Source organism: Rhinoraja longicauda, chromosome 1 (genome assembly GCF_053455715.1).
Source record: "Rhinoraja longicauda isolate Sanriku21f chromosome 1, sRhiLon1.1, whole genome shotgun sequence".
Taxonomy (NCBI): domain Eukaryota; kingdom Metazoa; phylum Chordata; class Chondrichthyes; order Rajiformes; family Arhynchobatidae; genus Rhinoraja; species Rhinoraja longicauda.
Window position 1 is genome coordinate 99,931,669 of NC_135953.1, and position 13,603 is coordinate 99,945,271.

The following is a 13,603-nucleotide window of genomic DNA, read 5'->3' on the forward strand; positions in this document are numbered from 1 at the left end:
TCTCTTATGCCACTATCAGATCTTCCTCCACCACCACCCCCAGCAGCGCATTCCAGGGACCCACCACACTCTGTGTAAAAAACCTACCCCGCACATCTCCTTTAAACGTTGCCCCTCTCATTTATTAAAAGGAAGATAAACTACTTGCAAAAAACAATATACAACAAATATGTTTATATTTAAGGCAGTAAAACTATACCTGCGCGGAATACAATCACCTTAATTTTTTACCTGGTTGAATACAGTGACATACCTATTAAAATACATTAGCTTTGCATTATGAAATTTGAGTTTACTTATCAATTTGGCAGCAAAATCAAACCTACCTCAGATGCTGAATAATCTGGTTACTGCTTTTGACCAGGGAAGAACTTACAGGTAATTATGAACAAAAAGTTCCAAATTTGGAACAAAACAAAACATAAGTGGAGCAAAATGCATTCAATAAACATTGTGGATGATTATTAAAAAGTTAATGGATTGTACTTTAACTTGCACCATACCTGAATGCTTGGGACTTTCCTCAGGATGATGTTAAGATTAACTTAGTTGTTGCAACGAATGCGAAATGAGGTCAAATGGATGGAAAAAAACAAAAGGAACAAAAGAAAAGCAAAATGAGACACTAATAAGGTGGAAAAAGTAAACAAAAACTAACGGAAAAAACGACTATTCAATTATTAGTAAAACAATGTGGTTTGGTTGAAATGAATTTAGTTCAGAGCTCAGCAGAAGGATGGCAAAAAATAGCAAATATCTAACAAAATTAAACAATACAGAAATAGCAACACAATTATGTAGTAATGAACAGAGTCTCTTGCCCAGAGCAGGGGAATCGAGAACCAGAGGACATTGGTTTAAGGTGAAGGGAAAAAGATTGAATAGGAATCTGAGGGGGTAACTTTTTCACACAAAGGGTGGTGGGTAGATGTATTGCAGGGACGATTGCAATGTTTAAGAAAAAATTGACAGGTACATGGATAGGACAGGTTTAGAGGGACATGGGAAAACGCAGGCAAGTGGGACTAGTGTAGATGGGACATGTTGGCCGTTGTGGGCAAGTTGGGTTGAAGGTTCTATTTCCACCCTGTGTGAATTCATGACTCTATGTACTGAGACACCAAAAAAAATCAAGTTGCCTTCAAACAGCTGAGGATTTGTGATTGCCCTGAGCTTGCAGTGTATATTTTTGAGGGCTCTCAGTAGGATAGCTGTGAGCAATGCATTCCAATCTCACACAGATTAAGAACAACGCAGACAATGATCAGTCTATTCAAAAGCAACTCAGAATATTCCAATCTATGAAGGCCGTTCATTCACATAAAAGTTCCCTGAGCTAGTTGACACAAATCTCTGACCAGATTCAGGAAATATGTCACACCTGCGCTGAGTTGGTGATTTAATAACTGAATTAGCTTTTCCAAAACAATGCACTTGGAGAGAACACTCCCAGTGTAGGTCAACTTAACTTTAACTAGATATCGCCCTGGGAGTATGGAGTGCTTTTGTTCACTTGTATTATCCATATTTCTTTACACAAAAAAGGAAAAAAAAAAGACACAAGTGCTGGAATAACTTAGCTGGTCAGACAGCATCTCTGGAAAACAAGGAAAGGTGATATTTTGGATCGGGACCCTTCTTCAGACTTTTTCAGATCACTTTACACAAATCTCTACTCTCCATATCACCTCATGCGATTCCATTGAACATTTTATTGAATACTATGTTTACCCCCAGTTGTACTGCTGCAAGTGAGACATATGACGATAAAATACTCTTGACTCATCCAACACAGGATTGAACGAACATTTTTAGGCACTCATATTAAAGCAAGGATCATACGATTCTAATCACGATGGTGGGGTCAGAATGGTTGGACCAAGTTTATCACTAGAGTCAAAGATAGACACAAAATGTTGGAGAAACTGAGTGGGAAAATAAATAGGTAAGGTTTTCTCTAGAGATGTTGCCTGACCCTCTGAGTTACTCCAGCATTTTGTATCTTTGGTAAAAACCCTATTCCTTATCATTGGAACCTGCTAACTATCATAGAACATAGAACAGTACAATACAGGAACAGACCATTCAGCCCACAATGTTTGTGCCGAATATGATGCCGTTAATCTGATCTCATCTGCCTGTACATGGCCCATATCCCTCTATTCCTTGCACTTCCACGTGCCTATCTGAAAGCCTCTTAAACACCACTATCATATCTGCCTTCACCACCACCCCTGGGAGTGCATTTCAGGCACTCACCACTCTCTGTGTGAAAAACTTGTTCTCCACTAAACTTTTCCCCTCTCACCTTATAGCTATGCCCTCTAGTGTTGGACATTTCCACTCTGGGAAAATGGTCTGACTGTCTACCCAATCTATGCTTCTCATGGCTTTAAAATTTACTTCAGACTTTAGAGATACAGCGTGGAAACAAGCCATTTGGCTCACTGAGTGTGCCAACCAGTGATCACCCCATGCACTAGCAATATCCTACACACTAGGGGCAATTTACAATTTTACCAAAGCCAATTAACCTACAAACCTGCACATCTTTGGAGTCCGGGAGGAAACCGGAGCACCTGGAAAAAATCCACGCGGTCACGGGAAGAATGAACTAACTCCATGCAGACAAGAGTCAAGAGTGTTTTATTGTCATATGTCCCAGAGAGAACAATGAAATTCTTACTTGCTGTGGCAGCACAGAATATGTAAACATAGTACACTGTAAACAATATGATAAACGAGAGAGAAAAAGAGTTCAGTGTGTATATATACACATACTCACAAGTACACACATATACATATATACGTACATATATATATATATATATATACACATACACACATACTCAAAAAACAAACAATAATAGTGTAATAATAATAATAATAATAATAATAATAATAATAATAGTCTATTGTACAGCACCCATAGTCAGGATCAAGTTAAAATCTTCAGGCTTCCTTTCAAATCAATAAATGGCATCTTCCTTCTCTGTCACCGTAACCCCCTTCAGGCTTCTAATTTGACCTCTCATGCAAACCTGATTATATTTGCCGCACCATAGGCTTCCATCCCACTGTTGTTACTGGGCCCCACTCTCTAGAAATGTCTCCTTAAACTTCTTTTCCTTCATCATGGCCTTCTCTTTCTCACAACTTATTTGACCAAGATCTGGGTTACCTGTCCTACTATGCGGCTTGGTGTCAAAGTTTTACCTCAAGAAGAAGTCTTCAAAGACTTCACAACAACGTCACCCATTTCTTCTCTCCAGAGATGCTGCCTGTGCTGCTGAATTACTCAAGCATTTTGTGTCTATCTTCAGTGTAAACCAGCATTTGCAAGTTCCTTCCTACACATTGTTGTTTCTATTGAGTATACACGTTGGGAAGTCATGTTGCAGTCACATAAGACTTTGGTGTAACCACATTTAGAGTGTTGTAAAGATAGTCACAAAGCACTCAATGGGCCAGGCAGCATCTCTGAAGAAAAAAGATGGCTGACCTTTCGGGTTGGGACACTTCTTCCTTTAGATATTGTGTCCAGTTTTGGTCACTATGTTATAGGAAAGATGTTGTCAAGCTGGAAAGGGTGCAGAAAGGATTTACGAGGATGTTGCCAGGACTTGAGGGCCTGAGCTATAGGGAGACGTTGAGCAGCTAGGACTTTATTCCTTAGAGCGCGGGAGGATGAGGGGTGATTTTATGGAGGTGTACAAAATTATGAGATCAATAGATCAGGTAAACACACAGTCTTTTGCTCACAGTAGAGAAATTGAGAACCAGCGGACAAAGATTTAAGGTGATGGGGGAAAGATTTAATAGGAACCTGAGGGGTAACTTTTTTACCCGGTGGGTGTATGGAACAAGCCGCTGGAGGATGTAGTTGAGGCAGGTACTATCGCAACATTTAAGAAACATTTAGACATGTGCATAGATAATAATTAGATTAGGTTTAGGTTAGAGGGATTTGGGCCAAACGCATGCAGGTAGGACTAATGTAAATGGTATACGAAGGTCGGTATGGCAAGTTGGGCCAAAGGGCCTGTTTCCACGCTGTATGACTCTTTGACTCAATGACTATGCAAATACATGTTATTTGCATAGTCATTGAAGAATGCCTATTATACATTTAAAATCCAATGGCAGCATATTGTTCCATTAATTCTTATATCCATGTTTATACGCATAATTGCCTAAACATGCATTTAATAATTATGTTTTCTCAATGGTAATGGCACCACAACAATTTGATTCAGCATTGCTCATCTCCCTTAAAGGTTTTCTCAAGAAACTCTGCGCTCCGATTAATTCTACATTATTGGTTCTAACAGTGTGTAATGTTTTACTAATTCGTAATAAACTTACATCATCTTTTACTTAAACCTTCCCTGGAAACTGGATTTAAAAAGGAACAATTATCCCTTTTTCACTTGTAAATAGAGGATAAATAAACAAAATTGAACATGTTCTGAAATTGTGAGCAAACTTTGCCTATTGAAATGCCATTAATTTGACTGGACAATTCTTGTCAATACTCACCCCCACAATAATATAGGTGTATAAGACCATGTCGGGAATTTCCTAGGGTGAATACACAGAATCTTTTACCCAGAGTAGGGGAATCAAAAACCAGAGGATATAGGTTTAAGATGAGAGGAGAAAGATTTAATTGGAGCCTGAGGGACAACTTTTTCAGACAGAGGGTGGTGAGCACTTGGAACGAGCTGCCAGGGGAGGTAGTTGTGGCAGGTACTATCACAACATTGAAAATACATTAGTAAATGTACTTGGATAGGAAAGGTTTGGTGGTATATGGGGCCAAACATAAGCAGGTAGGACTGTGTAGATGGTGCACATTGGTCGGCGGGGCAAGTTGGGGCCGAAGGGTCTGTTTCTACACTGTATGACTCTATCTATTTTAAAACAACAAACAAGGAATGAGGTAGTAGCTCAATTTAATGCTCCATCCAGAACGTGGTACCTCCATCAGGACACCGATCCCTTAGCGTGATCCCATTGCACTGGTATATCAGACCATATTTTCCAAAGTGGGACTTAAACCTCTGACTTTCCTTCACAACGATCAGAGAGCTGTCACCCCAGCCACAGATTGAAGCTTTGGTTTTCTTACATAATACAGATGCTTTTGTGTAGGAAAATCGTATGATATTAAAGGTGAACTTTCTTGTCAATGCATGGTGCTTGGTTTATACAACATGGATACTGTGAGCTCAGGAACCCAGGGAATTAAGAACTAATTTTCTGAATTATGTTTTCTCTGAATTGTATCGGGATGACTTTGCTCTGACTTTTTGCCTTTGACTGCTTTGTTTACTCAAAGCAATATTTTGAGATGAGCTGCTATTTTTCAGTTTAGTTTAGTTTAGCTTATTATCACGTGCACCGAGATACAGTGAAAAGCTTTTTGTTGCATGCTAACTAGTCAGCGGAAAGACTATACATGATTACAATCGAGTCATCCACAATGTACAGATACATGATAAAGGGAAAATTTTAGTGCAAGCTAATTTTAGTCCAGCAAAATCCAATTAAAGATACTCTGAGGGTCTCCAACGAGGTAGATAATAGCTCAGGACTGCTCTCTATGTGTCGATAGGATGGTTCAGTTGCCTCACAACAGCTAGGAAGAACCAGTCCCTGAATCTGGAGATACGCATTTTCACACTTCTGTACCTTTAGCCTGATGGGAGAGGGGAGAAGAGGGAGCGACTGGGGTGAGACTGGTCCTTGATTATGTTGTGGCTATGCAGAGGCAGCATGAGGTGTACGTGGAGTCAATGGAAGGGAGGTTCGTTTGTGTGGTTGTCAGGGTTATGTCCACAATTCTCTGCAATTTCTTGTGGTCGTGGATGGTGCTGTTCCTAAACAATGCTGTGATGCATCTCAATTTGAAGCAGAAATGGGTGTTCTTTGGTGGATAGACAGAAAGGCACGAGTTTTATAGGACCAGCACACAACTGGACAAACCCAAATTATTCCAACACACCAACACAATCCTGAACTTCTAGATTCTGGGATGCCGGTGTAACCAGGAATTTAATCCATCGTCTGAGGATGCCAGTCTTCAACCTAGTCTTTTGGTCAACATTTTTGTACAGCTGGTCCAAGATTCTGGTCAATGATAATCCCAAGGTGTTGATGGTAGCAAGAGAATGAAGTGAAGAGAAATAAAGGTGGTTACATGTTCACTTGTATATTATGGATACTTCCTGCCACTTATTGACCAAAACTTAAGCCTAGAATGGATGGGAGAGTGGAGGGAAACAATATGTGAGAATTCAGGTGGGGGATGGGAGGGAGGAGGGGGAAAGAGAGAGGAGGAGGGGTGTTTAGGGGAGAAGGGGGGGGGGGGAGATTACCTAAAATTGGAGAATACCTAGTTCCTTTGCAAAGGGCATTCAATCTATCTATGTGGAATATCTTCAATGCTATGGATTACCTTTAACAATGCACAGGGTGCATGAATCTAAACCAACAATTGTTGTATAATGAGTCATCAGTGACGTACAAAATCACTTATGCTTTCCTGTTCAATGTTCAACAATTCTCAATGTTATTGGGTGAACAAAGTGCCATTGTGACAAGTCAGGTTGCATCAGGCAACCATTTTCCAACCAATTACTATTGTTAACATTGCCACCATCTTGTATTGTGAAAATCTACGAGTGAAATATGAAATGCTATCTTCAACAAAAAGCTTTTTGATTGACTGTATTTTCCAGAGTCAGCATTTGAAAAGCCTTTGCTATTATCTGAACCAGCACAATAGTTTTTTTGAAATAGTGAAAGACATAGGCAATGCAATCATCATACAACATTTGCAGGTGTCTGCAATCAAATTTAACAAATAACTCATTCAGATGTAGCCAGGGAGTTGTAGAGAACATAGACAAAGGATTTCACCTTGATTTTCACCTCGTCTATCAATGTATTTGCCTTCAATCCTTCTGTACAGTGAATGCCCACAATTGCACGATGCGGTTCAAGCTATGTAGACCTAGCTTTTTCATCTCAAGAACCTTTGGGCAAGATCTATTTCAGCACAAGCTGTACCCGAATGATACCCTCACGGTTTTATGTTTAATAAGCCAAATAACCACTCGCCCCTTTCTTCATGCTTTCTTCTCCCCTCTCCCTTCGGGCAGAAGATACAAAAGCTTGAAAGCACGTTCCACCGGATTCATCAAGACTTTCTTCCCGCTGTCATCAGACTCTGGAACAGACCTTTCATATGCGAAGGATGTATTCCCAATCACCCAATCTATCTTGCTGCAGTCTTGCACTTTTTAAAAATCTACACTTTCTCTGTGGCTATTACCCGATATTCCACCTTCTGTTTCCTTTCCCTTTTCACACTGCTTGACATACTCATGTATGCTGTAATTGCACATTTGTTTTGTATGATCTGCTGGAGAGCACACAAAACAACTTTTTTCACCGTATCTCAGAACATGTGACAATAATAAACCAATATCAACAGTTAAGTCTGAAATATTCAAAAGGGTGGCACATTGGTATAGGTGGCATTTATGTTGTCAAGAATGATTTTTAAATAACAAGTGAACAGAGTAATTGTATTAATTGAAAGATTGAAAATAACATTTTCACACAAAGGGTGGTGGATATACACTACGAGCTGCCGGAGGAGGTAGTTGAGGCAGGTACTATCACAACTTTGATGAAACATATAGACAGGTACATGATTGGACAGGTTTAGAGGAATATCGCTCAAATGTAGGAAGGTAAGACTAGTGTAGATGGGTGGTATGGTGGTGCAGCGGTAGAGTTGCTGCCTTACAGCACCAGAGACCCGGGTTTGATTTTGCCTGTAGGTGTTGTCTGTATGGAGTTTGCATGTTCTCTCTGTGACCAAGGGAGTTTTCCCCAGATGCTCTGGTTTCCTTCCACACTCCAACAACATACAGGTTTGTAGTTTATTTGGTTTCGGTAAAAATTGGAAATTGTCCCTAGTGTATGGAATAATGCTTACGTACAGGGATCGCTGGTCGGCGTGGACTTGGTGGGCCAAAGGCCCTGTTTCCGCACTGTTTCTCAAAACTAAACTAAGACTAAACTAAAGGGACATGTTGGTCGGTTTGGGCAGGTTGGGCTGAAGGACCTGTTTCCACACTGTATGACTCCATGACTCTTTACAGTATGGAAACAGGCCTTTCAGCCAACCATCGATCACACTAATTCTACGTATTCCCACTGTTGCATCCACTCCCTACACAATAGGGACAATTTACTAAGGCCAATTAACTTACAAACCCGCACGTCGTTGGGATGTGGGAGGAAACCGGAGCACCCGGAGGACACCCATGCAGTCACAGGGAGAACATGCAAACTCCGTACAGACAGCACTCAAGATCAGGATCCAGCCTGTGTCTCTGGCGCTCTGAGGCAACAACATTACCAGGATTAACAGACTCATCAGGAATACTGGCTCCATCCTGGGGGGCGGAGTTGGATTCATGGGAGGTGGTCTTGGAGGGGAGGATGCTCCTCAAACTGCGGAGTATCCTGGACATTGCAGCTCACCCCCTCCATGACACACTGGTCAACCTGAGGAGTACCTTCAGCAACAGACTGGTTCCACCAAAATGCAGGACAGAACGCCTTCATCCCTGTGGCTATCAAACTTTGCAACTCCTCCCACTTCTGTCATGGGGTAGACTGAAACTGACTCCCCTCCCATACCCCATGCCCACCCCACCCCCCTCCCCAATCTTTGCACATCTCCACTCCTTTCCACTCGTCACTTTAATTTCATGTTTCATGTATTTTGTGTTTTATGACTGTTGACAGGTCAATTTCCCTCCAGGGATAAATAAAGTTCCATTATATCGTATAGTATCGTCACTGTGTCTCCGTATATGATCGATCAAATAAGGTCAAATGATTGGCACATTTACATGCAGCAGACAGAATCATGTCTGATCTTGTATCGCTCTGATATATTTTTCAAGGTAAACAATGAATGAAAGTTGAAATCAAAATATCTTTGGTCAATCAGCTTTAAAAAAGTCATGGACATGAAACGTTAACTATGCCTCTCATAATTTTCTCTGGAACTGGAAACCTACAATGCTGAAAAAGTATATGCTGCACTCTGGTAATTTTCTCTTTGCTCTATCGGTTGTACTTGTTTATGGCTTGATTGTATTCATGCATTGTATTATCTTATTAGATTGCATAACTATTCACTGTTTCTCGGTACACGTGACAATAACAAACCAATACCAATATTAGTCTTCTAACCACCCCCATCCAATTCTCCCTTCCTCCAGCTCCAGCTTATGATGCGCCACTTGTCTCCATTTAGTCTTTAGACTTAAGAGATACAGCATGGAAACAGGCCCTTCGGCCCACTGCGTCCGTGCTGATCAGCGATCTCCCTATACACTAACATTTAGGGTGGCACGGTGGCGCAGCGGTAGAGCTGCTGCCTTGCAGCGAATGCAGCGCCGGAGACCCGGATTCGATCCCGACTACGGATGCTGTCTGTACGGAGTTTGTACGTTCTCCCCGTAACCTGCATGGGTTTTCTCCGAGATCTTCGGTTTCCTCCCACACTCCAAAGACGTACATGTATGTAGGTTAATTGGCTTGGTAAATGTAAAAAATTTCCCTGGTGGGCATAGGATAGTGTTAATCTGCGGGGATCGCTGGTCAGTGCGGAGCCAGGGGGCCAATAGGGCCAGTTTCCGCGCTGTATCATTAAACTAAACTAAACACGAGTGACAATTTTTACAATTCTACCAAAGCCAATTAACCTACAAACCTGTACATCTTTGTTGTGTGGGAGGAAACCGAAGCGCCCAGAGAAAACCCACGTAGTCACAAGGAGAATGTACAAACTCCGTGCAGATAGCACCCGCAGTCAAGATCGAACCCGGGTCTCTGGTGCTGTAACGCAGCAGCTCAACCACTCCATCCACTGTATTACCTATTGACAACCAACATCTCAATTGAGTTCTGTAATTTCCTTCCTCAAACCCATCACCTCTCCATTCTTGCTCTTCACCTTTCTAATTAAATAAAAAATAGGTGCAGGAGGAGGCCATTCGGCCCTTCGAGCCAGCATCGCCATTCATTGTGATCATGGCTGATCATCCACAATCAGTAACCTGTGCCTGCCTTCTCCCCATATCCCTTGATTCCATTAGCCCCCAGAGCTCTATCTAACTCTCTCTTAAACTCATCCAGTGATTTGGCCTCCACTGCCCTCTGTGGCAGAGAATTCCACAAATTCACAACTCTCTGAGTGAAAAAGTTCCTTCTCACCTCAGTTTTAAAAGGCCTCTCCTTTATTCTAAGACTGTGGCCCCTGGTTCTGGATTCCCCCAACATTGGGAACATTTTTCCTGCATCTAGCTTATCCAGTCCTTTTATAATTTTATATGTCTCTATAAGATCCCCTCTCATCCTTCTAAACTCCAGTGAATACAAGCCTAGTCTTTTCAATCTTTCCTCATATGACAGTCCCGCCATCCCAGGGATCAATCTCGTGAACCTACGCTGCACTGCCTCAATTCCAAGGATGTCCTTCCTCAAATTAGGAGACCAAAACTGTACACAATACTCCAGATGTGGTCTTACCAGGGCCCTATACAACTGCAGAAAAACCTCTTTACTCCTATACTGAAATCCTCTCGTTATGAAGGCCAACATGCCATTAGCTTACTTCACTGCCTGCTGTACCTGCACACCAACTTTCAGTGACTGGTGTACAAGGACACCCAGGTCCCGCTGCACTTCCCCCTTACCTAACCTGACACCATTGAGATAATAATCTGCCTCCTTGTTTTTGCCGCCAAATTGGATTCTTCTTAAACTCTCTGCTTGTGTCATGCTTTCTGCCGCAGCTCGGCCACTGAAAAAGTCTCGGTGACAGATTGATTCCTTTCTAACATATTAAAATAATGACATTGCCTTACAACAACAGGCATTCATAACCTGAGATAATCAGTGCTTGCTATTGCGTGAGTACACATTGTAATGTCAGCTTGTCAGAAAGGTAAACATAAGAAGATAAAAACGGAAGATAAAAACCATGTACCATACCCCATGAACACCTTGAGTGGCACAGTGGTGCAGTGGTAGAGTTGCTGCCTTACAGAGCCAGAGATCTGGGATCGATCCTGACTGTGGGTGCTGTCTGCCCGGAGTTTGTACATTCTCCCTGTGACGGTGCTCCAGCTTCTTCCCACATTCCAAAGACGTGTAGGTTTGTAGGTTAATTGGCTTCTGTAAATTGTCCCTGGTGTGTCGTGGGTGAACGATGGTTGGCCTGGACTCAGTGGGAAAAGGGCCTGTGTTTACACTATATCTCTAAACTAAACTAAACTAACAAAGTGCTGGAGTAACTCAGTGGGTCAGGCAGCATGTTTGGAGGATGGGGACAGGCAACATTTCTTCAGACCAAAACTTTTAACCCAGTGGTATGAATATTGATTTTTCAAGTAACTCTTGCATCCCCTCTCTCTCCATCCCTCCCCCACCGTAGTTGTCATAATAGTTTCACTGTCGTCCTGTTGAGTTTCACTGTCTGTTTATCTCGTTATCACCAAGCCCACAGCCAAATATTGACCATTGTGGGCTCCATCTTTATTTGATCATCGTGACTTTTTACATTTCTTTCATTAATTTCTTCTACATCTCTTCATATCATCGTCTAATCCTCTTGTTTCCCTTTCCCCCGACTCTCAGTCTGAAGGAGGGTTTCGACCCAAAACGCCACCTATTCCTTTTCTCCAGAGATGCTGCCTGACCCGCTGAGTTACTACAGATTTTTGTGTCTTTTCTTCAGACCAAGTTCCTTGTGTCTACATTTAATAAAAGAAGCACATCTTTGACAAAAGAAAAGCGTCTGTCTGTGCATTGATGCGAAAGAGCAAGTCTGAAGGAATTCTGCTGCCTCCCTGAAGGTGTCAAATAAAATGCCAGAGAAAAAATATTTAATCTTACAACTCACATTATACAGATTCAACCTGTGGCTTTCTCTCGTGTGGCATTTCAGCAGTTCCAGCGGCTTCACATTCAATCACTTCTGCCTGCACTTATCTTTAAAGCCATTAACTCTATTTCGAACCAGATATTCAGTTTGCGCTTTTTAAAGATGCTAATCAATAAAGGGCATACAGAAACTTCGTCCACATATCTACCGTTCAGAGGGAAATGCAATGACATCTGATCTCAATTTTAGATCCACACATTCATTTTTGCTGCAAATTTCTCTAACTTCTGATTACACATCATGTATGGTAATCTGTCATTTTCAATCCTCTCAAAGTTAACAAAAAAATCAACACAGCTTAATTTTATTTTTGCTTCTATGTGATCGTCATTCTGAATACACTGCTAATTTTGGACTCGGAATCATTCTTCTTGTCTCACTTCCCAGGAAGGCTGCATGTGTAAAACCTCACCAAATATCACCAACTATCACAAGATTCTTTAGTCACACAGTGTGACTAACACATTATGAGAGTGATCCAGGCGATGACTGGGTTAACATATATTCGGGCATTGGACTGGAGTTTATTAGGATGATGGGGGGGACCTCATTGAAACTTACCGAATAGTGAAAGGTTTGAATAGAGGGATATGGAGAGGATATTTCCACCGGGAGAGTCTAGAACTAGAGGGCACAGTCTCAGAATAAAAGGAAGTACCTTTTGAAAGGTGATGAGGAGGAATTTCTTTAGTCAGAGGGTGATGAATCTGTGGAATTCATTGCCACAGAAGGCAGTGGAGGCCAACTCATTGGGTATTTTTAAGGCAGAGATTGATAGATTCTTGATTAGTAAGGGTGTCAGGGGTTATGGGGAGAAGAAAGGAGAATGGAGTTGAGAGGGAAAGATAGATCAACCATGATTGAATGGCCGAGTACACTCGATGGGCCAAATGGCCTAACTCTGCTCCTATGACTTATGTACTGATGAACATATGTGCTGTGGCTCAGGAGGTCACTCCCTTGCTCTGAGACAGAGCCATGAGTACAAGAAGCTGACACCTTGTCGCAGCCCTGCATGGGTGCAGCAGGGTCAGCGATACCACCTTTGAATGTGATTTTCAACTCGGAGACCCTAATCACTCTCTCAAGTTTAGTTTAGTCTAATTTAGAGATATAGTGTGGAAATACTGTATCTCTGCGCTGACCAATGATCACCCCTACACTACTTTGAAAACGTAAATGGCAGCACAATGGCAGAGCGCCAGAGACTTGGGTTCCATCCTGACTACGGGTGCTGTCTGCACGTTCTCCCTGTAACCGTGTGGGTTTTCTCTGGGTGCTCCGGTTTCACCCCACATTCCAAAGATGTGCAAGTTTGTAGGTTAATTGGCTTCTCTAAATCGTAAATTGTCCATAGTGTGCAGGTTCGTGCTAATATACAGGGTGATCGCTATTCGGCACAGACTTAGATTCCACGCTGTATCTCTAAAGTCTAAAGTTTGATGTTATCCCAGTCCATGCACCCTACACACGGGGCAATTTTAACAGAAGTCAGTTTTTCAACATCTGCAGGTTTGTTGATTTTAGCTTCAGAGAGACACAGGATGGAAAAAGGCCCTTCGG

General features: G+C 41.9%; 1 protein-coding gene across 4 annotated transcripts in view; it reads right to left on the reverse strand.

Annotated features, from left to right (window-relative positions):
- Positions 1-13,603, reverse strand: part of ccser1 (coiled-coil serine-rich protein 1) — a 993,014-nt gene that overhangs the window by 89,251 nt on the left and 890,160 nt on the right. Inside the window, exon 10 of one of the 4 annotated variants that reach the window (XM_078403229.1) lies at positions 504-544. The exons of the other annotated variants lie outside the window; for them this stretch is intronic. Coding sequence (XP_078259355.1) covers positions 524-544 — 21 coding nt within the window. The 3' untranslated portion in view covers positions 504-523. The remainder of the gene's footprint in view (positions 1-503; positions 545-13,603) is intronic. 4 annotated transcript variants of the gene reach the window in all.